Raw genomic sequence first — 23,613 nt, 5'->3', positions numbered from 1 at the left:
ATTGTTTTAACTAGCCTGGATTCTCGAAGGCTTGAAGGTGCTCTCAAAACGCACATTAAGCCTCTACGGTCACTAGAATTGACCCTAAACCCTGGGTTGGGACAAAGCTCATGTTCGTTTTCAAAAACGCGCCTTAACAAAAATCTTTAGCCCCTTCTTTTAATACTGTGCAGTCCCACCCTTCTAGTCTCTTCCAATTCGAGAGTTCTCTCATACTTGCAATGTTCCTAGTGAAACATCACTGGACTTGTGCCACTCTTTTACTCCAAAAACTGCAGGGTCACGAATACATGGCATATTTGTTGAAAATTTTAAATCTTAAAGAGTTCGAGGCATGCCCTGTTTTGCTTGCTGTGCTGCCTTTGGTTTGCATTTTTATCCCCTTGAGTAAAAATCAAATTTTCAGTTAGCTCTTCGCAACAAAAGATCCACTTTGCAAAAATGGCTATTCCATATTTTGCTCTTAGTAAACATGGCCCTTTCTTTTTACTCCTACAGATGGATAACAGATTAAAAGAACATTGAGAGAAGATAAAAAAAACTTTCTTGATCGGGCTAGAGTCAAGTGGTTTCCCTAATGTTAGTTTCAGTATTAGCTCTATAAAAATGGATAATTGACAGAACTCGGAGAAACCAATCATGTTTCCCCAAGACATCACTCTCACTGACCATAACGAAACAAGTGATTTTTTTAATCATTGCCAATCTTGGCTTTCCTTGTTGTCTTGGATCCCATTACACCTGGTTTCATAATGTAGATGTACGTAGACAAACTGTAACATACTGAAGTCTTTATCGATGTGGTCATATTTGCAGAAACGTAAAATGTCAAACGCCATTGGTCTTTGACACTTTTTCATCCATTGGACAGTCTTAATCAAAATTTCAACTTCATTTGTTTTTAATCTGTTACTTTTAAAGGAATTAAAGCATCTTTGTAATGGAATCAGTCAAATGAATAAGCTACAATAGTAATCCATCCGACCATCACACAAGGCAAGTTAAAAATTAATGCATTCGCAGACCAAATACGGCACAAAAGTTAATAAGTCCGTTAATCGTTATCCAAAAATCAGATTGATTATTGAACGCTAAACGATTGAACACCCACATTTCCAACAATCTTAGTACCAATTTTGACTATTTCTAATCGATCGATTCATTCACCATGTGCTTAAAAGTTGGTTCCAGTAACAAGTGTGTTAAAAGCAATATTCGAGGTCGGGTTGTTTCTCAAACACTCAATGAGTTCGGTTACGCTCAAACCCAAAAAAAAGCCCCTGATTTTTTTCCCAGGAACATATTATGATTTTGCACCATCAGTCTAGATATGAAACTGCATTGTGGCTCAATTCAAGAAATGTTCCACCAAAATACGTAGGTTATAGCAATGTCCAATCAATGTCATCAGATTAGCATCAGAAACTTTCATCTTTTTCATTTCAGGAAAGTCTCTCAAAACTGCCTTTCACCAGTTGTCGTTTTTGTTGCGGTTATTTTACATATTTGAGGAGGAGGATTGCGCCCCGTCCAATCAACGGAACCAACCATCACTAAAACATATATTTTACGATCGGCAATACAAATTTTCGATATCAAATGGATTCTCCGTCTGCGTGCATTAATGTTTCTTTGAGAAACGACGGGGAAGAGAATCGAACCTGGGTTTTCACTCTCAAGAAGAAACTGGTCTCCTCCTTCTGAAGCAACATTTTCATTGATAGCTGATACGTCATTAATAGACATCCATAGTCTACGTACTCTAACGTAGGACGAAAGTTCAATACCTCTTCTTAGATCGCGTCTTCTCAAATCACTTGTTGCACAAGTGGCAATTGCCCTCCCCTCATCTTCCCCTGTTGAATTCACGGAGAGGAATGAAATCTTAGAAAAATCCTGCTTTGTACAAGGACTCGTCATGCGCACGCCAGTCATCAGTGGCAACGTGTTGCCTTCCTCAATACACCTGCCCATTCATAGGGCAGCACAGGTAGGAAAAGGCGCATGTAAACCTCCTGTGTGTTGAACTTGGCCCGGTTGTTGTGGTACATTTTGCGATCCTATTGGTGTTTTGCAACGAACCATGGAGTCCGTGGTACTAGGGATCTTTGGATCACTATCGGTCCTGGCCTTTGTTGTGAACTTGGTGCAATCGGCCAAGGGTAACGCCGGTCCTAAGGAAGATGTGCAATCAAATGAGGCCAGATTGAAGTTCAAAAAACTGCAATATAAGTTTTTCGGTGCCTACTTCCTAGCTGTATTTGGTGAGTGTGTTGGCAAAATGATGCAGGGCAACCTTCAAGTCAAAGACAAAGGGCTTCCACGATTGGAGCTTTTCAAAAGTGTTAGAATAGAAATAATTGTTTATTTATTTCGCACATTTTGTTCATTGATTTAGGCGATTGGCTCCAAGGACCCTATGTATATCAATTGTATGCCAAATATGGATTTGCAGAGAGCCAAATTGCTTTGCTTTTTCTCACCGGATTCGCTTCCAGTTCCACATTTGGGACCTTCTCTGGACCCATGGCGGATAAGTATGGGCGGAAAAAGATGGCCATGATGTTTTGCATCATTTACAGCTTCTGCTGTGTCATCAAATTGGTCAACAATTTCTGGATTCTTCTCATGGGACGGATAATGGGTAACGACACATTAACCAAAGCTACAAAGGAAAGCTCATGCAGCCTTTTTATTTTATAGGTGGCGTCTCCACTTCTTTGTTATTTAGTGTTTTTGAATCGTGGTATGTGAAGGAACATGTGGATGTGCAAAAGTTGAACCCGAAATGGTTGTCCCGAACCTTCTCAACCACCACTTTTGCCAATGGCCTTTTGGCCATTTTGGCCGGATTGGTGGCCAATTTTTCCGCCGAAACCCTTGGTTACGGTCCGGTGGCCCCTTTCATGATTGCTGTGGCCTGTTTTGCACTCTGCTTGGTCGTCATCATAGCTACCTGGGATGAAAACTATGGCAATCCCGACTCGCACTTGTTGCAATCCTATAAGGAGGGACTTTCCTTGATTATGAACCATCGACACATTTTGTTCCTCGGTCTTGTCCAAAGCATCGTTGAAAGCTGCATGTATATTTTTGTCTTCCTCTGGACCCCCGTCATGAGCGACGGTAAGATACCAATACTAAATGAAGTCAACAAACTTTTGGTTCATACTGCATGTTCTTCCTTCAGGTGTGGAAGGAGCTCCATTGGGGCTGATCTTTTCCTCGTTTATGGTGGCCATCATGTTGGGTTCCTCCTACTTTTCATATCTGGTGCAAAAGGACGACACCACTCCCAAAGACACGTTGCATCGAGCCACGACCCTTTTTTGTCTGGCAACCTTTGTTTCAAGCATAACAGCTGGCCCTGGATCTTCATATATTATCAAGATCGTGACGCTCTGCACCTTCATCGCTTTGGAGTTCTCTATCGGACTGTACTTTCCCTCCATTGGATGCTTGCGGGGCGAGTTCATTCCGGAATCTCATCGGGCAACGGTGACCAATTGGTTCAGGGTGCCCATGAACCTTATCACCTGCGTTACGTTATTGGCTGTGAATCACCCTGCGGTTGCTAAGGACAAACGTTCAATTTTCGCCACTTGCACCGGTCTTCTTATCACCGGAGTGCTTATTTGTGCTAAATTCAGGAGCTTAACGAGAGGTCTCAAACGAGATTAGCCATTTGTCCCAGTGATTGTTATCGTTATAATCGTTATTGTTGTTTGCTCACGTGCATCAAACTTGAGGAAAGAGAAATAAAGATCAAGCAGATTAGTATCAGGCAAGCCTTGTTTCTCAATTACATTGACCATGTTCCAAATCCCATTGCTCCATTGCCTGTTCATAAGTAGGTAGACCTTCCTCACTGAAGGCTGGCGGATCTATCCCATGCTCTGGTGGGGCTTTGATGAAAAACCAAGAATGAGGGCTGGCAACATCCGTTTCCTTGTTGGGATCCAAGTACTGTCCAGAAATGTTTCCCGTACAGTAGAGTCGATAGCCTATGGATTCCATTTCCAGGAGGAGAAACAGGTATATTGACAATTGTCCCACCACATTGGCAACACTGTTGTAGGAAAACTGCTTGGGATTGAATACCATGGTGCACATATCACTCCATCTCCTAAATTAGATCAAGTATTTTAGTGCACCTACTTGATCCCCACGGATCCCTGAGCTACAATATTCTTACGGACCTTTGAGTCACAATTCTCGAGTTCTGGAGGGTTTTGATACAATCCAAAAACTCGCTCGGCTCCTCCGGGTGAATGCTTTCGGGATTGACTCGAACCCGAGGGATACCCGTGTGACTGGAATGGTCTATCTTGAGTTTTTTGGCACTCACACAAGAAACGGTGAGAATTTTGGGAAAGGCCAAGGTGGGGTTGGGGTAAGTTGGTCTGAACTCTTTAAACAGGAAGAACGAATTGTCACTCAATCCATCGTACACGGCGCAAACCCGCCAATTCTCCAGAGACAGCCGCCTAAAAATTGAAGGACAGATAATACTGAAGTAGGGCAAAAAAAAAAAATCTTGGCGGATGCCAATAACCTCTTTTTTACCTGAGAAGCCTGGAAAAGGCCACTTTCCCGACAGATCCATCTCGTCGGGCCCAGAAGTCATGGCATTTGATGTTCCACAACGATTCAGCTTGGACTTCTTGGAGTAAGATCTGTCTCACATTGGCCGGGGCGTTGACCAAGATGGTTTGCTTGGGATTCTTCAGCGTTAAGCCCCAATATTCGCTAAGAGGCAACCTGCAGCTAGATGGGATAGATAGAAACAAGAATGAACTTTCTTAGGGATATATTTTCGTAGGGAACCTTTCTTATTTCAAAAATAATACATCCTTGTGAATAAGGGGACATCTGAGAAGTTTCCTTGTTGTTACACAGAATGATAACGAATAACAGTTTTATAGCCTAAAACTTGCGTTGAAAGGTTTGAAAGCCGAAACTCGGGCTCCTATTGCAGAGATTTCTACTGCTCAATTTTACATTTCCGGGACCGATTCTTCTGGCCTCGAATCCGCCTAACAAAGATTTTCAGTTTGTCAATATTTTGCTCAACTCATTGAAATACCTGAACAGAGGTCACTTTTTTAAAGCACGTCCCTTGGAGTTTGGGCATTAACCGGTATGAAAATACACTCTGCAAAGTGTTTATTTGTTTATTGTATGTCAACTCGAGCATCAAATTAGATGAAATAGACTAAAGGAAAAACAATGCCGAGTGAAAACGAAAGAAAAAAAAAGCACTGCAATGAAAAAAGGAAAAAAAGAAGCTGCCAAGCCCCAGTGCAGAAACAGACTTGGGTTTTTAGCTCTCGTTGTCAGTCAAGGCATATTGCGCAAAGCGTTTCTTGAAAGTGTTCATGATTTGAGCGGACGCTCATTCTTGTTAACGTCCAAGCCTTAATCTTGTTCGGTCAAAGTACGTTCTACCGATGCAAAATGTAGCCTTGATTGGAAAATGAATCAAGTTTTGACTTTATTGGAAAGGTGCCACAGACCACATCAGAAAGAAGCTTTTTGTACAGAAAATGTTTGGGACACAGGTAAGCTACGATACAATTTTGATGGGAACCGCGGTATTTCTTATTCCATTTATTGGTTACGGAGCTACCAACTAATCAAATTAGAGTGTAGCTTTTGAGCACGTCCCCCCCCCTCCATTATAATTGAAATTGTTTATATTGACGGTGATTTTAGGTCAAATTTGGTGAAATCATAAAGTAGCAAATAAGTCGAAACAAATAAGGCCTGGTCACAGGACACGAAAGTAAATAAGTGATATGCAAGATCCCCGCCAGTTTCACTTTGGATCCACTTTTAGTTGGGTGGGTTTCTCCCGGAGGTGTATAGAAAGCCACGTTGTAATGGTGAAATGCAAAAATACACTCTCAAAATTGGTCATCAAAAATGTACATTACACATTTCACGTGCGCCTCGAAAAGCTGCTTTGAAAATGGGGACCCATGTTGCAGGTCGTATCATCAGGCCATGATCCTTGTGCAACATCCGCCTGACTGTTCCATCAGACACCCGAATACTTCTTCAGACCCCCTTCAGCCTGACCTATCTATTCTTTTCCACAAAGGTATTCCACAACATCAATCACGGACACCCATCTTTTTTCATTTGGCACTTTCGTTCAGTTGGGTCTTTACTGCTCACGGAAAGCCCAGGCCATATCTTGCCCCCCAAAAATGCCGAGACATATGAGGGTACTTTTTGAAATCAGGACGTCATGGGGCACAATTTCATTGTAGGTGACGAGTTTCATGACTGTTCATACAAAAAAAAAGGTTAAAATTTGAATCGGTGTTTTTGAAAATTTCATTTAGCAAAGCCATACCCAAATCTTAAAATTTAACAACTATTTTGTTCTTATGGTCCAGGCTTTGTTTCCCAACCGGTCTAACACTGCCATCCATCACTTACCCACTCTAAATCACACTTTTAAGATCAACGAAATCTGCATTCGGAGTCTTTTTGTGTTGTAGTCATAGATAACTTCATATATAGATCGATCAAGGGCGCTGCGATCGCATGTTTTCGTCTCAGCTGTCGCTGGTGGAAAAAATGTTTCATTCGTAGTCAAGCTACTTAGGACAACTATGGTGCAAATTTGAATCGTTGACGGCTCGTCCAAATTCAGAGTAGAAACCCCTAATAAGACTCCTTGTCAAGCAATTGCTCTCGTCCAGCACGCTTCATAAAACGGGTTTGAGTAAGTTGTCCGACCACATTTTTAAGAACGAAATTTTGAAGAGGTTAAAATGGGGCTCAAGTTAAAGTTTTCATCCATGTGGTGGAAACACTTAACTGAAACGCAAGGAACAAGCCTGGGTTCAGGCTGACCTCCAGAGGTGTCGGAATTACCTTGTTTACGTATAGGCGCAATCATGTCGCCCACATTCAAGCACATTGTTGGGAGATTGAAACGAAATTCCGAATGCCTCATCATTGCGTTGCAATTTCGGATACATTTTGTTACACTTTCGAGATTTTCGAGATGCGTTGCTAAACAAGGGCAATCAATAGAGTACATGATTTGCTCTACTAATGTCCAAATCTTTTTTTGACATGTTACGTGTATTATGCCCTAAAAAGCATGTTTTTATTATTCTACCACTCTTTCTACCTGTATATTTGTAAGATTCAAAAGAAATTAAGATTAAAGAGGAATAACAAACCTTTCATGATAATAATTCAACTTGCCTGAAGTGAGATTTAACGAAATATCTTTGTCCCATTTCTACCAGCGTCAGCTGACCTGAAAACATGCTCATGCGGTACAACTCCTGTTGAACTTAAGCATTCTAGTTATGGTTTTCTATGGTTGTAGTGTCTCTCTCGGGGCTGGCACAGGCTGGAGTCACTTATATCAATTGGTGCTTGAATGTTTCAGGAAACTAATGATGCCAATAGTTGTTTGTTATCAATACTTGTATACACTTCACTAGCTACCCTCTCTCGCTCACTCAGAAATCCACCATTGTTTGTTGATTCAATTTAGACAAATTGTTATGGTGGATTTCTGAGTGAGCGAGAGAAAGTAGCTAGTGAAGTGTCTACAAGTAAGACTCCGAATGCAGATTTCGTTGATCTTAAAAGTGCGATTTAGAGTGGGTAAGTGATGGATGGCCGTGTTAGACCGGTTGGGAAACGAGGCCTTGACCATCAAGAACAAAATAGTTGTTAAATTTTAAGATTTGGGCATGGCTTTGCTAAATGAAATTTTCAAAAACACCGATTCAAATTTTAACTTTTTTTTTGTATGAACAGTCATGAAACTCGTCACCTACAATGAAATTGTGCCCCATGATGTCCTGATTTCAAAAAGTACCCTCATATGTCTCGGCATTTTTGGGGGGCAAGATATGGCCTGGACTTCACGTGTGCTCCAATATTGGTCAAGATCAGGTCCGATGCTAAGTGTATTAGTCATTTGAGTACCTTGATACAAATCAAATAATGAAAAAAGGCCTTGCGCGGGTGTCTTTGCAAAACTGTGATAACTAGCAGGGTTGCTGTGAGTAAACTCTGTTGTTTCTAAGCCTGTGACCAAGGGATTCCTCTAATGACTTAATTATTTGTCTATGGATTCTCTAAAATTGGTCTAATCCTACGACCAAAACTAAGAAGCATCAGTTCCTTCTCACTCAACCGATACTTTTCCATTTGATCTGGCGGGCACCTCATAGTTCATGGAGGTGGGAAAGGAGGCATTTTTTTGTTTTTGCATCAATTTTGTGTCAAAGCACTTTTTATGTCCGTCTGATTTGTTCTCAGTGTCGCTTCAAAAATTGGATGAACCCTCTCATACGTGTTCAGCAGCCTGGACAAAAAAGTTTTAGGGTCTAGGGATTAAATTACCTGAGATTGGTCTTCCGAAAAAACATAACATCTTGTTGGTCCCCGAAAACGCTCACGCACGTGATCAACTCATATCCATAATCGTTCAGGGCTTTGATCAACTCGATGACCAAGCCAATTGATCGTTTGTAATTGTCGCTTCTGAAAAACAAATTGAACCCTTTTGCCCGAAGTGTACCCAAATAATATGGTGACTAAACAATTACTTAATACTATAACCCAGGATGCGGAAAATTTGAGCTACCATGGCAATTTGAGAGTCTGAACAAGTTTTGAAGACTTTGCGACCCTCTTGCCAAGAAATGGGTTCCAAAGTCAGGGCCCCTGGTTTGACCCGAGATTGCAGCGATTTGATCACCCGGGCTTCAATATCTTGTGGAAGGCTCAATTGAAGGTATCGGTTCGGCAACACTGAGGCGCAGCAGATATTCACAGGGGTTGAGTGGTCCAATCTACAACGAGAAGGAAGGTTTTGCATTTATGGTGTTTTGTACCTGATTCGTTTGTAGAACACTAGCTCGAACTGGCCACACCGTGCTGTTGAAGTAGAGAGAGATAAAGTATTAAACACTCAGCTCATTTTCAAGTTTTGTTGAGAACCTAAAATCGATATGAGTGGAGACAATTGTACAGAGATGCGAAAAGAAAATCAAAGACTGGCTTTACGCACCAATTTTAAATGAATGCAGAGCAAGGGATTCTAACGTCTTAGATTACTTTCAAACATTTCAAATGATATCGTTTATTTTTTCCAGACTTCCTTACCGCCAGTGGGATTTGAATCCCAGCAATTCAAGACGGAAAATTTATTCGTTTTACTTCACTTTTAGTTTCATAAACTATTTGATCGACCAACGAATTAGAGTTGGCTGATCTGGCTAACCCTTGGATACAAGTTCGATCGAGAATTTCAGTCAAAAACTTGTCCAAGTCTGACTTAAATCCTGCTACTGGAACAACGCTCACATACGCTCTACGAATATATTGAAGGCAGTAAATTGAGCGATGAAGGATCCCGAGAAAGAAGGTCAGTGGACTTCATGGTTTTAACTAGCCTGTATTCTTGAGGACTTGAAGGTGCTCTCAAAATGCACATTAAGCCTCTACGGTCGCTAGAATTGGCCCTAAGTCCTGGGTTAGGACAAAGCTCATGGATGCCTTTGAAGACGTACAGTATCAGATACCTTTCGTACCTTCTCTGAACACTGTACAATCCTAAATTTTCTAGTCTCTCCCAATACTAGAGTTCTCTCATTCCTGTGATGTTCCTAGTGAAACATCTTTGGACTTGTTCGACCTTTTGCAAACCTGCTGAACTCATTGGATCCCAAATGGGTGATGCATATTCAAGATGTGGTTGAACAATCGACTTGTACAGAGTTAGCATCGTGATGCTGTCTCTGGACTTAAACATGCAATATATCCAACCACACATTTGAAAAGCTTTACCCATCTTCAACTGGATATGCTCATCGAACTTTCCATTATCTTCGAGGACTACACCTAAATCCTTCATGGATGAGACCTGCCGAATGCCCTTACCTTCATCATCTAATAGTGAAGCGTCTAATGTTGTCGACCCAAAGGTCATTGAGCGGAATTTCATTCCATTCAGCGCCATATTACTCGCAGCAACCCAGGAGTACATTTGGTCTGGGACCTCTACCAGACAACTGATATTCTGACCATTCCTACCAACTACCAATTTTGTATCATCAGCATAGGAAGAGATACTGACATTACAACTAACAAGCTTCTGAAGCGGAGCAATGAAGATGATGAGAAGGAGAGGACCCAAAATGGAACCCTGAGGAACACCCGACTTGACATCATGTATGTCACTAAGGGATCCCTTAACCTTAACCAATTGCCTCCTACAAGAAATGAAACTTCTTAACCAATTGAGAACCTTGCCTTGGATCCCAATCTCATGGAGCCTGTTAACAAAAAGACCATGATCTACCTTGTCAAAGGCCTTGGTAACGTCGAGATAAACTACATCAACTGACTCATGCCTTTCCAGTCCCTCAATGACCTGCTCTAAATGCTCAATCAGTTGGGTAACCGAGCTAAAATGTGCTCGAAACCCGTGCTGGCTAGGAGCAAGGGCATCATGGGCTACAAGAAACTCTACAAGTTTGAACTCCATGATCTTTTCAAACACCTTCGCAATGTTCTAAGTGAGGGTAATGGGCCTATTGTTACTGGGGAGCGACTTATCTCCCTCTTTAAAAATTGGCACAACATGAGCTACCTTCAGAGAAGAGGGGAACTTGCCCTGATCCAAGATGCAACGCATCAAGTGCGAGAAAACAGGAGCGAGAAACAGAGAGCATCTCATCAGAAACTGAGATGTCACTCCATCAGGGCCAGGGGAGCTCGAGAGTCTCAGGTCCCTAATGGCATCTAAACGCTCAACTTGACAAGCCTTGCCAATCTCAACAAAATCATCAATGGGGCAACGGGCTGTTGCTCCTAAACTCTTTGGAGTTGAAAACACACCAGAGAACTGATCTCCAAACATGTTAGCCATGGCCTCTAAATTACTAATGGCTTCCCCATCAACCTCAAAAGGCCCAAAAGGGTGTTTCATTTTTCTCTTAGAGTTCGCATAAGAGAAAAACGCCTTCGGATTCGACCTGACCTCCTGAACCACCTTACTTTCAGTTTGTAATTGGTCATTTTCGATGGAGGCCTTAATCTTACCCTGAACTATGTCCAATTTTTTTTTTGAGACTACCCACAATTACTGGATTCGAAGTGCTCTTCAGTCTTTTTGCTAGTTTGCAACTCTTTTTGAACAAAGTCCTCCTACATTTTGGAATTTTTGTCCGTGTACCACCTATCGGAACACATTCAGAGATTGCTAGATTGGAGCAAACTTCCTTAAAAACTGAAACTAACTTATCAATGGCTGCATCTATGGATGATTCTTGTTTCAGAATTGAAACCAGGTCCAGTTCTTCAAGTCTTTCTATAATCAACGGCCAATGTTCATCTTTGAACTTGAACTTAGCCTGACCGACCTTTTTGACCGGTCTTACTCTAGAGCACGCCTGTTTTTGACTTATGGTCGACCCTATCTCGAGAACATGATGATCTGACAGATTGCTAGGTGTCACATGGACATACTGGATCAGATCAGGGTCATTGGAAAAGACCAAGTCGAGAACACTATTCTCTTTAGTGGCTACACCAACGTGCTGGGAGAGATTGTGCAAGATCGCAAATTCCTCCATCCAGCTTTCAAACGACTGAGATGTCGATTTCGAAATGGGAATATACCTTTCGGGACTAGCCGGGAAATTGAAGTCCCCTACAAAGAAAACCTTTGAGCAAACTGACTGGTCCAACTCATTTCCGGTGAATTTGAGAGCTGACAAGAACGAGCTTACTGAACAAGAGGGGGGCCTACATATTGTCACAATGGACAGATCAAGACCTTGAAGGTGACAAACTAAGACCTCTACTTCCCCATTAGACATTTTTACTTGATTTTTCCTCATATTTTAACTAGTAAACTAATACCGAGGTGTTTCTTTTCCTGGCTATTCCTAACATCAAGGTGAATAACAACCTTTTAAATATTGACAGGACACTCCTCGAATAGATTTCAAGGAAAGCTAGAGATACCTCTAGTTTCAAGACTAAAGTGTATGTTCGCTCTCATTTGAACACTCAGCACAATTTATTTAACTAGAAATATGAGGTTTTGATGCTAATATCTGTAAAGTATAAGGTTATATCGTTCACTTTCGAGAGCTAAAAGAATAGTATTTGACGCCTTTTCCAGGTATTAGAAAATAACTTATGCCAAGAGTTTTCTCCACCGTGAACCAGGACAGATAGAATTATGCGAGACCGACCTTTTTAAAGAAAGCCCGTTCAAAGTGCCCAGCCAAAAATAGCTCATCCATAATTTATACCTGGTTGCTGCTCATCTTTGTTTCCCAATAGCATTCAATTAATCACCAATTTAGCCATTGACACGGTGAAGCGCAAAAGTGGCGTGTGCTGTCTAGGGCTAAGTGCTCCAAAGGTTTTGACCTCTGATGGTGATCAAAAGCACATATGATTCAAAAGAATGAGAAAAAGCTAAAACTTTTAGTTCCATGTGTTATTCTCAATATCAAAAACATTTACGCATGAAAATTCTCCCTTTTGAAATAGGTAATCGATTGTAAACGAAAACCTGACGCAGCATTAAACACCAAATTGGACTTAAAGTCAGGTACAGTCGCTGTTCCGTTTGTTGTTCCTAATATTAAACAAATTTAAAGCTTCGGTAAGATTAGGTTATTTGATCTAGCATGGTACATAGGCAAAGTTGGTGCCCAATCTGTTCATCACCTCATGATGATACTCCCTCGACGTTTGGGCGAGTCCAGATTGCTGTCACCAAAGCAGCTCCATCCCACTTTTTGGAGAGCCTCGAGCAACAAGCACAATTGAACACAGACCACTTGTCGTTGTTGGGATGAAGCTCGGGTGCCAAAAGGGTTGGCTCGACCGTGAAACACCACGGCCAGTTCCTGGGGAACGCCCACAGCATGACTCTGGACCAAGGAAGGCAGGTAGGTGGATATGAGCTTCACCACCTCATTCTTCGATCTGCCGGTGGCGTTGGTATTCAAAATCAGAAAGTCCTTTCCGTAAAACGTCAAAATTAAATAAGTCGAAGAAGAGGAGGAGGAGGAGGAGGAAGAGGATGTTCCAAACATGATTGGTCTTGGTTGTTGCCACTTTCATGAGTCACTTCCAACTAAGCGTGAGATCTTGGATGTCGTTCCAAACATTTTCTGTTAACCTTGGCCTTGAGAACCTCCTTTCACAGCGGGCCCTCGTCAAGTAGTGATCTTCAAGGCCAGTTTGGACTTGGACGAGCGCGCCCGTTCTCCCCAAGAAAGGCCAAGAAAGGGACCGAGCGCCCTTGACCTGGATCAAGGACAAAGGTTTTTGTGCAATCACAAAAGTCTTTCACCACTTCTTCTTTGTTGTGGATGGAGGCTTGATATCTCCTGGAAGAATGGGTTGTACCGCAAAAATGGAAAAAAGGCTCGAGCACCGGGCAAAAACCAGTTCCCCAAGGCCATGGCTAAAAAACGTACCTTGTCTGGAGAGGGGGGGGGTCCCATTTTATGTTTCATAAACATTACGATTGCAAAACCCTCGCATCTTTTTTTAACAAATTCCCATTCCTCCTTTCTGATTCTATTTGAATGTGGCCTGATGTGATTTTCCATATTGATTCGTAGAATTATCTTAAAAAAGGCTGATTGCTGACGTGATTTAACACTCGCAATCAAAAACATCTCCGGAAAAGATCTGCCATGTTTGAGTGAAACATTTTACCCAAAAGTCAAATTTGATCAAAAACAACCCAGTGGTGAATAATAGAATGGATGCATTATTTCAAAACGAATGTTAAAGTTGATTTGATCATAAGATCATCATTCTTGAAAGTTCCGAGCATTTTTTCTATTTCGATGCACGTTTCGACTACTCAATGCAACCCTCGAAATTTATCGTCTCATGTCACAAAGGCTTTCCTACTGGTTTTTGTGGTTGGATTTTCAGAATATTCAAGTCAATCGACCGATAAGTCAAGTAATCCTCGGCTAGGGCCCTGCCAGGCCCTGCATATAGAAGAGCACGACAGTGAGTTCAGTGCATCCTAGCGGTTAAATTTTGAACCTTTAATTCATATCCAAAACAATGTGTTCAGATCAAAACCAAACACATTAAAATAAAAATCTGGGGTTCTACGTGTAATATATGGTTTTATAGTCAACCTTCAGGAATTCTTAAACGTACTTTGAAGAGCCACTTTCTGAGCCATTTTCTGCATTTTGTGTTGAAAAATGCATAGTTTGAATCTGTTATTGCTGTGATTGCAGTTAACGATGCCTGAAGAGTACCCTAAGCCATAGAACTAACCGTTAAGGCGCAAACATTTGCAAAAATGCGTTTGATTTGGATCTCGGACCCATGTCAACTCATTGTTTTGGAACGGAATTGAAGGTTCAAAATTCAACCACAAGGGTACGCTGACCTCACTGTCGAACTCTTCTAAATACAGGGGGCACTACCCTCGGCCACATTCAGAATAAGCCTCTCCGATTTGGGCGCCAACAATTAAGCTTAAAAACCACCTCAAGGGTGCAACGAAGGTCGACAAGAGGTGTGAACGGTTTGAACACTCTGACTTTATGCGAAAGACGATATGGTCAGTATTCACCGCAGATATGAACGACATTTTATTGCCCTCGCGTTTTATGCCTGAATGCAGGTATCACGTACTCATTTAGCGAAAGGTGGGGGATCGGCTGCAACATTCGTCATAGTTATAAACCCAATGTAAATGACAATAGATTGTCCAACACAAATTAAGATGACAGAGCGAGTCTACTCATCAAATGAGTCATTGTTGAGTTCTAAACGTATCTTCGATTGCATGCTTGAACGGGCAGAATAATTTCATCGGAAGCGCCTTGAAAGTAAGACTCAAATGATGAAAATTATATTCGATTGTGAAAGGTACACATGAGAAAACTTTTTTGATCTTTTTTATCCTCCTTCCAATCTATCCACTCCGTATGAATATTTCTAGCTTGTAAGCCCGTATTGACTCGTCAAACTTTGGCTCGTTCGAAATCTACGCTTTGACTAGAACAATTTTAGTGACGTTAGGTTACCGATTCGTCGAGGCGTCTTCACAACTTGAAGGAAATTGGCCAAAACGGCCCTTTTTTGCTCAAAGTGCATAAATGGCATTCCGGCATTCCCACCTCCTATTTCAATTTGTGTCAGCCTTATGTTGTTCCGAAGAAAAGAGTGTGATTTTGGTGGTCAATCGAATGCGCTTCTCAACGTCAGTGGGATAATTGAATAGGATTAAATCGCAACAAGCAAGAGCTTGATGGACCAGTCAATGTGCAGTTTTCACGTTTCCTCCTCAGTTTCAATGTTTTCATTTGTGTTGAAACTCAAGAAAAGCACGAAATGTAAGATTTAGTGTTTCTTTATTCTGTTTCGGTGAACCCTTTCGTGTAGGTGTGGCTTGAACCTATCTGGATGTATATGCAAGGAAGAGATCCAACCACCACGCCCACTGCGATTCCAATTTTGAAACGACTGAACCTTCCATCGCAAGCAAAAAGTGTGCGAAACGGAAATCTAGCGAATGTGTTTTAACCACGTGGGAGAGAAAAAAAAAAGAGTAGCATACAAATCGTTGATCGGCCGTGACATCAACGCTTGTTGCTCAATCCCTTGATCCCCTTGTCGTAGTCGTCCTCGTTGATATTCAACATCAAAGTGCCGGCATTCAAGTACACGCGATTCTGGGATTGCGAAATCTGAAACAACCCAAAAACAATCACAATCGGCTCCAAACCTCCAATCCAAAGTATGGCACAAAATTCGCTAAAAGTAAAAGGAGTGTGTCATACCGTTTTAGCGATCTGCGCCGAAGCTCGGAGTTTTCTGAGTTTCAGATAACCAGGGTTGCGAGAAATGGCCTCACCCAACATTTCAGCGGCTTGAGCTTCTCCCTCAGCTTGCACGATCTTCTGTTGCTTCTCCTGGATGGCCCGATCCACGATGAAAGCCGCTCTCTGGGCCTCTTGTTGAGCCACCTACAAACACACAAAACCCGTGTTTTTCATGGGAGCCATTCATCAATGGGAGATGAGGTTATTCACCTGTTTGGACTCGACAGCGGCGGCGTACTCCCGACCAAAGCTCAGCTCCGTAATGGCCACGTCGTCCAGGATGATGTTGAAGTCGCGGGCGCGATCCACCAATTGCTTCCGGATCAGCATGGACACTTGTTGACGTTGAGTGATCAACTGGGAGGCGTTGAACTTGGCCACCACGCCCTTGAGGACCTCGTTGCAAATGGAGGGCAAGACCTTGTCGTCAAAGTCGAGTCCCAGTTCGCGGTGCATGGTCGGGATTTGGATCATATCGGGACGGGAGAGGACGCGCAGACTGATGTTGACCATCTGGAGATCTTTGGATCCCGTGGGCGAGGAGATCTTCCTGGGACGCGAGCGGATATCGTAGATGATGGGGTACTGGAACCAGGGCACGCGGAAGTGCAAGCCCTCCGTGTAGATGTTGTCTTGCACACCGCCCAAACGGCTGAAAATGATGGCGCGGTGACCACCATCCACTGAAAAAAACCAATCCCAAATGTGGGAGGGGGGCGGGGAAGGTGCTTTTAACTGCTCAACGGGACAAACAATGCTATCGTTCAACATGAATCTAATCATGATTGGTTTCTAACAGACATGGTGAACTCGAGGGTGTTTTTGGTCCGTACTAAAAGCAAGCTCATGCCATGATGACTTTTGAGCTGGTAAATTAATGCATGGTCCATGTTCACTCAAGTTCTTTGGGCACTGCCTTCACCCAATCTCCCAATAAGCTAGTATCTTTACCGGTGTACATGGATTGCTGGAGGCCGTACGCGCCCGCCACCGCCCCCACCAACAACTTCAGGCCCAAACCCAAGCCTCGGGGTCCGGCCCCGCCTCCGCCACCCCCAGCCGCCGCGCCCTTTAAGCGTCCAGCCAGATCTTGCAGTTTTTCAGCCATGATGGGCGGATTGCGTCTTCAATGTCTGGGTGGAGTTCGAGGAATAGCTCAGCATACACGCACGTGAATCTGAACAGACTTGGAAACAATCATGGAGTGACAAGCATCAGCGTGACCCAAGAACCACCCGTTGTCATTGCTGACAGCAAGATCCATGAAGGTTGCGTGTGTCAAAAAAACCATGGCTCCGAACATTTTTTGGGGGGTAGGGGCAATATTTTAAATGCTCTGACCTCTGAGAGAAGGCTTGGACGTTACCTAGGTAGAATGGGCATTCGCTCACCACTTCAGTGAGTGTAGTTGTATACGGGTTAATGTCTAAGCGCCCAACTCCCAGGTACACAGACTTGGAAAAAAAACTGGCCTCAATCCAATCGACCAAAGGTCCAAAACAGAATAGTATTGAAGGGTTTCCATGGTTTTGTTTTTACTGCCAGAGCGTCATAAGCCGTGGGGGCAGTCTTAGGCAGCTGGAACTAGTTTAGGCCACTATTTTTTTCAATTTTTACTTGTTCATCCCTACCATAGGCTGACTCATACATGTTATGGGTTTGAATTTAAACATAGACCCCCTGGCACACAACTCCAAAACTCTGCCTTTTAAGTTAACGATGGTTAATGGAATCAACTGACCTGATTGTATCTGGCTCATGCTGTCTCAAACAGCAAAATTCAAGACAAGCTAATCATCAGCCCTGTCAATTGAATGAAGTACTTGATAACATAAATCATTTGACTATAACTTGACCTTATTATTATTGACCTTTTTAATATTTTTCATTGTATCTTTTAGTTTTTATGAACGCATTTAGATTTTTGTCAAGTAACAATAAATACTAAATAGGATGGTATGGTAAGGCCTTATTTGATTTTGATTCATTTGAATGAAATTTCTAAAGAATCATGAACGTTCGATTTTAAAATGGATGTACTTAATTCAATGAATAGACATTTAAAAAAAAATAGTCAAAAACGTTTGCTTTGGCAAAGGAGCCCATCATAGTTTGATTCAACTCTTAAAGATTCTGTGGAGGATAGGCACTCTTTTAGCTCACGCAACTTTTCCCTTTCTTCCTGGATCGAAAACTTGGAAATAATTTTCGTAGTTACTTGAATACCGGTAAATTACAGGACGGCGATGAAAGTAACTGGATATTTAAACTGCTTGGTGATCGTCATATGTATGAAGCTCTGATTCAGCTTCGATTTGCCGTTTTCTATTTCTCTCTTCATTTTTCCCGTCACGAATTCCAGCACAAATGAACCCTCAGACAATGGTCACCTTGAAATGGGAACAACATTCGACCGGACTGAACGTAATTGGTTGAGGGGACCTCACCCGGATACGGTTTTTCAATTTACATCAATCAATACATTCAGTTCACTCCAACATTAGATGGGATTGCTTAATGCTAAATTTTCTATTCCAATGGTGGAACTTGTTACTGAACTTGTGTTTTGAGATGATGAAACGACCGCGGAAGATAAGTCACTCGGTTATCACACAACCTCTACTTCGGTTGAACTTCCGTTTGTAAAGAAGGGCGCGTGTGTTTCTGAAACATATATTTGTGTCCGTGGTAGTACGACCGCGATATATTACTTCACATTCCATTTGACCCCTCAAATAACCCTTTATTAAATAATGCACATTTAGTGCCTGTGTATGAGTTACTTTTAGAAAAACTTTTCCCATAAAGAGTGTTCATGGCACTATAGGGGAAAAGCTTTTTCTCTAATCTCACGCTACGAGAAGCTAACTTAAAGATTTAGCCCTGGTCTGACTTTCTGATTTGATTTGGGCTGATATTACCTTATGTAAAAAGAAGGCTCCCTTTAGTATTTTCTCCGAAATGACGTTCATGGTACTTCATTCGTGATATACTTAACCAAGATAAATAGAAATAGTAATAATCAGGTTGCGGAGGGTGCTTCGTCTTGGCATTTTTGCCACAACCTCAATATATCAAGCTGACAGTCACAACATGTTCCACAGAGACAAGCTACGTATACAATGCAGGTAGGTAAGCAAGCAAAATCTGCACACAGTTCTATTTGCATTTTTAGGAAAAGCTTGACCTTTTGCCAAAAAAGCAAGCAAGAATAATATGAGAATGAAAGAACAACTAAAATATATTTTTTCAAATACATTTTGTATATTTTGATCAATTGTTAATATTTTTCCCAATTGTGCCATTACTCTTTTACACACATTGTGTCTGTGAGTGGCTGGCAACAATAAACAATAACAATATTGCAACGAACCAAAAGGATTGGGACAACGCAGTATGCAGTTTTTAAGGGAGGTCCAAAAGGTATCATTTACAATACATCTTCAAAAGTATCCAGGAGCCTCTTCCTCAATCAGAATTTAGAATCAATTGTAGTGAGTGTAAAGGTTTACATTTTCGAGCCCTCCAATTCATTTGCTCCCTCCTCCCTTACCGAAACCGTTCCTCTTGCAAAAATAAGATGGCCTAAAAGTGCAAGAAAACCAGTTTCAAGCGATTTTCTAACATTTAGTAAATATGACTAGAAATAAATGACGAATATACTAGAAATCAAAGGTGAAGGATAAAGTGTTTGAGGATCAAGGATTGTTTGGGTTTAATCTTTTTTCACTTTTACTAAACATTTTCACAAGCATTTTTTCATCCTTCTTTTCATGGTTTGAAAAAAGTTGAAATAAGGCAAGTATTCCATTGGTTTGACGAGAAGAAATTCAGGTTTACGCTTTGAGGATAACTTACGGGTTTTCTTCATCCAACTAGTAATGTCAAATGTCACTAAAAATGTAAATTGATAACCCTGGTCGCAGCCTCCCGTGATTAATCATTTAATCCCATCAGTAGCAAGTAAGCCATTGCTTTTGAGATGGACCTTTAAAAAATATTGGAGGAACCATTAACCATTATTTTTCATTCACAGAGCTGTCCAAATAATATAAAGTAAATTGGGAAACAATGTAATTTAAAAAGGCAACAAAAAGGACAAAAAATGCAATTAAAAATGCAAAGAATACATATATATATATCTGGTTCAATGTACTCGTTTGAAAAGAGACGGCAAAAACATGACGCAACAAAATGACACGGAAAGCTAAAATTCAAGAGCTTATTAAAAAAGGAGTGAACAACTTTCTCGTTAAGCGCTTTACTCTCATCATGGCAAGCTTTAATTCTAACTGAAAGTGCGACGTGCAACTAAAGCCAAAAGGATTTAAGTATACTAGGTTGCCAAATAAACGGTTAATACCGTATGTGCTTTGAACAAAATGAGCTTGCGTCAGGGCACAAAACATTTGTGCTTAAGTATCTCATCAAATGTGTTGTACTTACATGTATAGGAATAAAGATAAAAATCTTTCTAGATACTTGTAATTGTAGCAATTTGATTTTGAAAGCTTGAGAGACGCAATCATGAATGGTTGTACTGTCCAAAGAGCAAGTTAAGCACGTCATTTTGGAAAACCAGGTCATTTCATGAAGTTTACTTGATCTTCGGAGACCATATGTGGGTGGTCATGGCAGAATATAATAGGTAGCACATGAGAGCAACAAGACATGTTGTCAGGGCTTGAGTAACGCTAACGGCGTTACTTGTAACGCGTTACCTTTTGCGATACGCTACCAGTAACCCGTTAATTTTCTGCAAAAGTAACGGTGACGGAACGGGTTCTTAGCTCTCCCGTTAACGCTACCTTCTTTTCTACTTAACGAGCGACAGAATAAATTTATCAAGGTTTCCCCCAGATTTTCTTTAAAATTCCGTCTCAAATGCAATCACTTAATTGTGAATGATGGGATCAAAGAAATACTCACAGGAGTCATTTGTTTCATATTTACAAAGCGTTTAAAAAGTCGCATAAGCATATTTTTGCAGTTTTAGGTCTTCTTTCTCTGCAAAAGTAACGAGTAAGAGTAACGGTAACGCAATACATTTTCTAAAAAGTATCAGTAACGGTAACGCGTTACTTTTTGCGTAACGCTACCGGTAACCCGTTAATTTTCTGAAAAAGTAACGTTAACGGAACGGATTTTTAGCCCTCCCGTTGCCGTTACTTTTTTCTCTACTTAACGAGCGACAGAATACGGTATACTTATGAAGGTTTCCCCCCCAGATTTTTTTTTAAATTCCATCTCAAATGTAATCACGTTTTTTGCAGGCCCTCTTTTTCTGCAAAAGTAACGGGTGGCAGTAACGTAACGCGTTACTTTTAGTTAAAAGTATCGGAAACGTAACGCTTTACTTTCTCTAGAAAGTAACAGTAACGGCAACGCGTTACTTTTTTTCGGTAACAGTTCAAGCCCTGCATGTGGGTAATGCGTAAGAATATTTTTCAATATGTCTATTTGAATAGAACCAATTTTCGAATTCGGTTAGATTTTAATATTCGCTTGAATTTTTTGGTAGTTTATGCCACAGTGGGATGACTCGATCGACAATTAAGAAATATTTCCTGGAGTCTAAACTTGCTCTTGGTGTATAGAGATTATGCATTGCTTTCTCCATCGTAGATATTGTGTGCTCAATCGTGTTGAAATATTGTTTAGGTCGCAAATAATCCACCTCTTTCATCATCTTCAAGATTTGTATCGCATCGCCTCTAATTCGCTTCATCTTCAACGATGTAAGACCAAATTGGTCAAGACTTTGAAGCCCCCTGAAATTCCCCTAATCCTCCTGATTGTTCTTTTTTTATACATCTTCCAACACTTGGATATGTTTCATTAGCCAAGGATTCCAGGCCTCGGCGAGAAGCTCTAAACGAGGCCGGACATATTATTTATACAGTAGATGTTGACAATAACATTCGGGTTTCTTACTGAATACAATCGTTAAATTTGGTAAGAATGCAATTTGCTTCCTTGAATATTGGTTTGATGGGAGCTGAGGGCTTCAAATTATCACTGATAAGCACTCCTACATCCTTGTGGTTGCTCACCGACTGTATCGTTGAACAATTGATGGTTTATTTGAAACAAAAAAAAGACAAATTTCATGAAATGGTAGAATACAATTTGTTTTACAAATTTTATTATTTTCAAATAATCGAAATCTTTTCAAAGAGTTCAAGGGATCAATGCAAACACATTTTTCTTGTGCGAAAATGGGGAAATGGGCAAAATACCCAAAATAATGCAAATAGATTTGAATAGGTGAAAAATAATGCATTTGTATCTTTTGGGTAACCCAGCTAATTAGTTTGTGGAAGGAATGGTCAAGGCTCCAGAGGACTGGAAGATAACTTCGATTAAATCTACTCTTGGGTGGCTGAGACTAATATTGCTTTGATGGGAAGAATATTTTCCTCAAAGACCACCGGATGAATTCAATTCAACATTGCACTCCTAGATAATGTAGGTAAATATATTGACCAGGGGCCTGTTTTTTAAAAGCTCCAAGTTAGGGGCTTGGACGTTAATCGGTACGAAAAACTACTCGTCAAAGTGGTGAGTGGATGCTCACTTTGGGCAGAGCGACCTTTAACTAGAGGAGTGGACATCAGAAGAGCTGGGACGATTTTTTTTTTGTCACAGCTCTTTGCTCGAGTCGTAAATATAAACAAGCAGTAAGGTACTAGCATTTGAGACCAAATTGCATATCCGTTTTTTTATTATTATTAAAGGATCCACTCAAGACATTAAATGTATATAGAGTAAAGGATGCAGATGAAACGATAAAATGATAGAAGAATTCATAATTGTCTATTCTTAAAACGCTAGACTTTTTATTACATTTAACAGAAACTTTTTTATTTTAATGTATCCCTTGTGACTTTTTGGGAGCTGAAATACTGTTATCACAAGGTGGCCCAGCTTCGCCAATTGCCATTTCCAATCCTCCTGTTAAAGGTATCCTTGCTTTGTGTAACGTCCAAGCCTTTAACTCAGAGGTAAGAGCGTTTAAGAAAACTTGCCTCAGGTTTCATTCATGATGAATTTGGGAGGAGTCTATGTGGTTTGAAAAATCGGACGTTTAAGTCCAGAGATCTGTTACAATGCAAACTGTGTACAAGACGATTCATCAGAACAGGCCCAAATATATTTTGCAAGAAACATTGCAGGAATGGGAGAGAGTGCTCGTTTTTTGGGAAAGACAAAAAACTGTTCAATATCCAGAGAGGAAACGAAAGGCATCTTTTACTGTTTGTCTTCAGGAGTATCAAAGACTTTGTCTCAATACGGGTGTTGGGGTTAATTCTAGTGACCACCGAGGCTTAACGCACGGATTGAGAGTACTTTCAAGCCCTCGAGGATCAGAATAATTCGAACAATGAAGTTCACCTTTCTTCTTTGCAGGGCTCCTTCATTGTTTAATCTGCTTCCTTGTAATATTCTAAAGGAATACGTCGGTGTTCTTGATCCGGTAGCTTCTTTCAAGTCAAACTGGGACAAGTTTTTGTTTAAAATTCCTGACCAACCTTACATTCAAGGGCTAGCCAGATCTAGATCTAGGGCTTGTCAGAGAAAAGTCACTCCAACCAAGCCATTTGAGACTTAACTTTGAACACATTTTGGTAGTTGGGCAGCAGGGTGTCGGACTGATCGACTTCTCTTGCGTTACGCAGTTTCAACCAAAACAAACAAACGCGCCATCAACTCACTGGCTCCCTGAATTCGGAAC

The 23,613-nt window shown here is 41.1% G+C and overlaps 3 protein-coding genes across 4 annotated transcripts; 1 reads left to right on the top strand and 2 right to left on the bottom strand.

Annotated features, from left to right (window-relative positions):
• Window positions 1-2,001: 2,001 nt before the first annotated feature.
• LOC131882288 (molybdate-anion transporter-like) lies at window positions 2,002-3,780 on the top strand. Its single transcript, XM_059229390.1, has 4 exons — window positions 2,002-2,264; window positions 2,399-2,644; window positions 2,704-3,126; window positions 3,191-3,780. The coding sequence occupies exons 1-4, from the start codon at window positions 2,084-2,086 to the stop codon at window positions 3,679-3,681; spliced, it is 1,341 nt and encodes a 446-aa protein (XP_059085373.1). The 5' UTR covers window positions 2,002-2,083; the 3' UTR covers window positions 3,682-3,780.
• Window positions 3,781-3,798: 18 nt separating this feature from the next.
• LOC131882287 (uncharacterized) lies at window positions 3,799-13,340 on the bottom strand. The gene is made up of 6 exons (XM_059229389.1): window positions 12,736-13,340; window positions 8,592-8,837; window positions 8,386-8,526; window positions 4,567-4,767; window positions 4,200-4,487; window positions 3,799-4,126 (listed from the first exon to the last, which is right to left on the bottom strand). Exons 1-6 carry the CDS (start codon window positions 13,104-13,106, stop codon window positions 3,799-3,801), a joined length of 1,575 nt encoding a protein of 524 aa, XP_059085372.1. The 5' UTR covers window positions 13,107-13,340.
• Window positions 13,341-15,390: 2,050 nt separating this feature from the next.
• Window positions 15,391-17,001, bottom strand: LOC131882261 (prohibitin-2-like). Of its 2 annotated transcripts, XM_059229357.1 has the most exons (5): window positions 16,949-17,001; window positions 16,830-16,864; window positions 16,089-16,561; window positions 15,837-16,022; window positions 15,391-15,743 (listed from the first exon to the last, which is right to left on the bottom strand). In XM_059229357.1, the coding sequence occupies exons 1-5, from the start codon at window positions 16,984-16,986 to the stop codon at window positions 15,636-15,638; spliced, it is 840 nt and encodes a 279-aa protein (XP_059085340.1). In that variant the 5' UTR covers window positions 16,987-17,001; the 3' UTR covers window positions 15,391-15,635. The 2 variants fall into 2 exon arrangements, with proteins under 2 accessions (XP_059085340.1, XP_059085339.1); XM_059229356.1 differs by having other exon boundaries at window positions 16,830-17,001.
• Between the last annotated feature and the right edge of the window lie 6,612 nt (window positions 17,002-23,613).

Source organism: Tigriopus californicus, chromosome 6 (genome assembly GCF_007210705.1).
Source record: "Tigriopus californicus strain San Diego chromosome 6, Tcal_SD_v2.1, whole genome shotgun sequence".
NCBI lineage: Eukaryota > Metazoa > Arthropoda > Copepoda > Harpacticoida > Harpacticidae > Tigriopus > Tigriopus californicus.
Note: the sequence above shows the minus strand (reverse complement) of the source record. Positions and strands in the feature narration are given on the sequence as shown.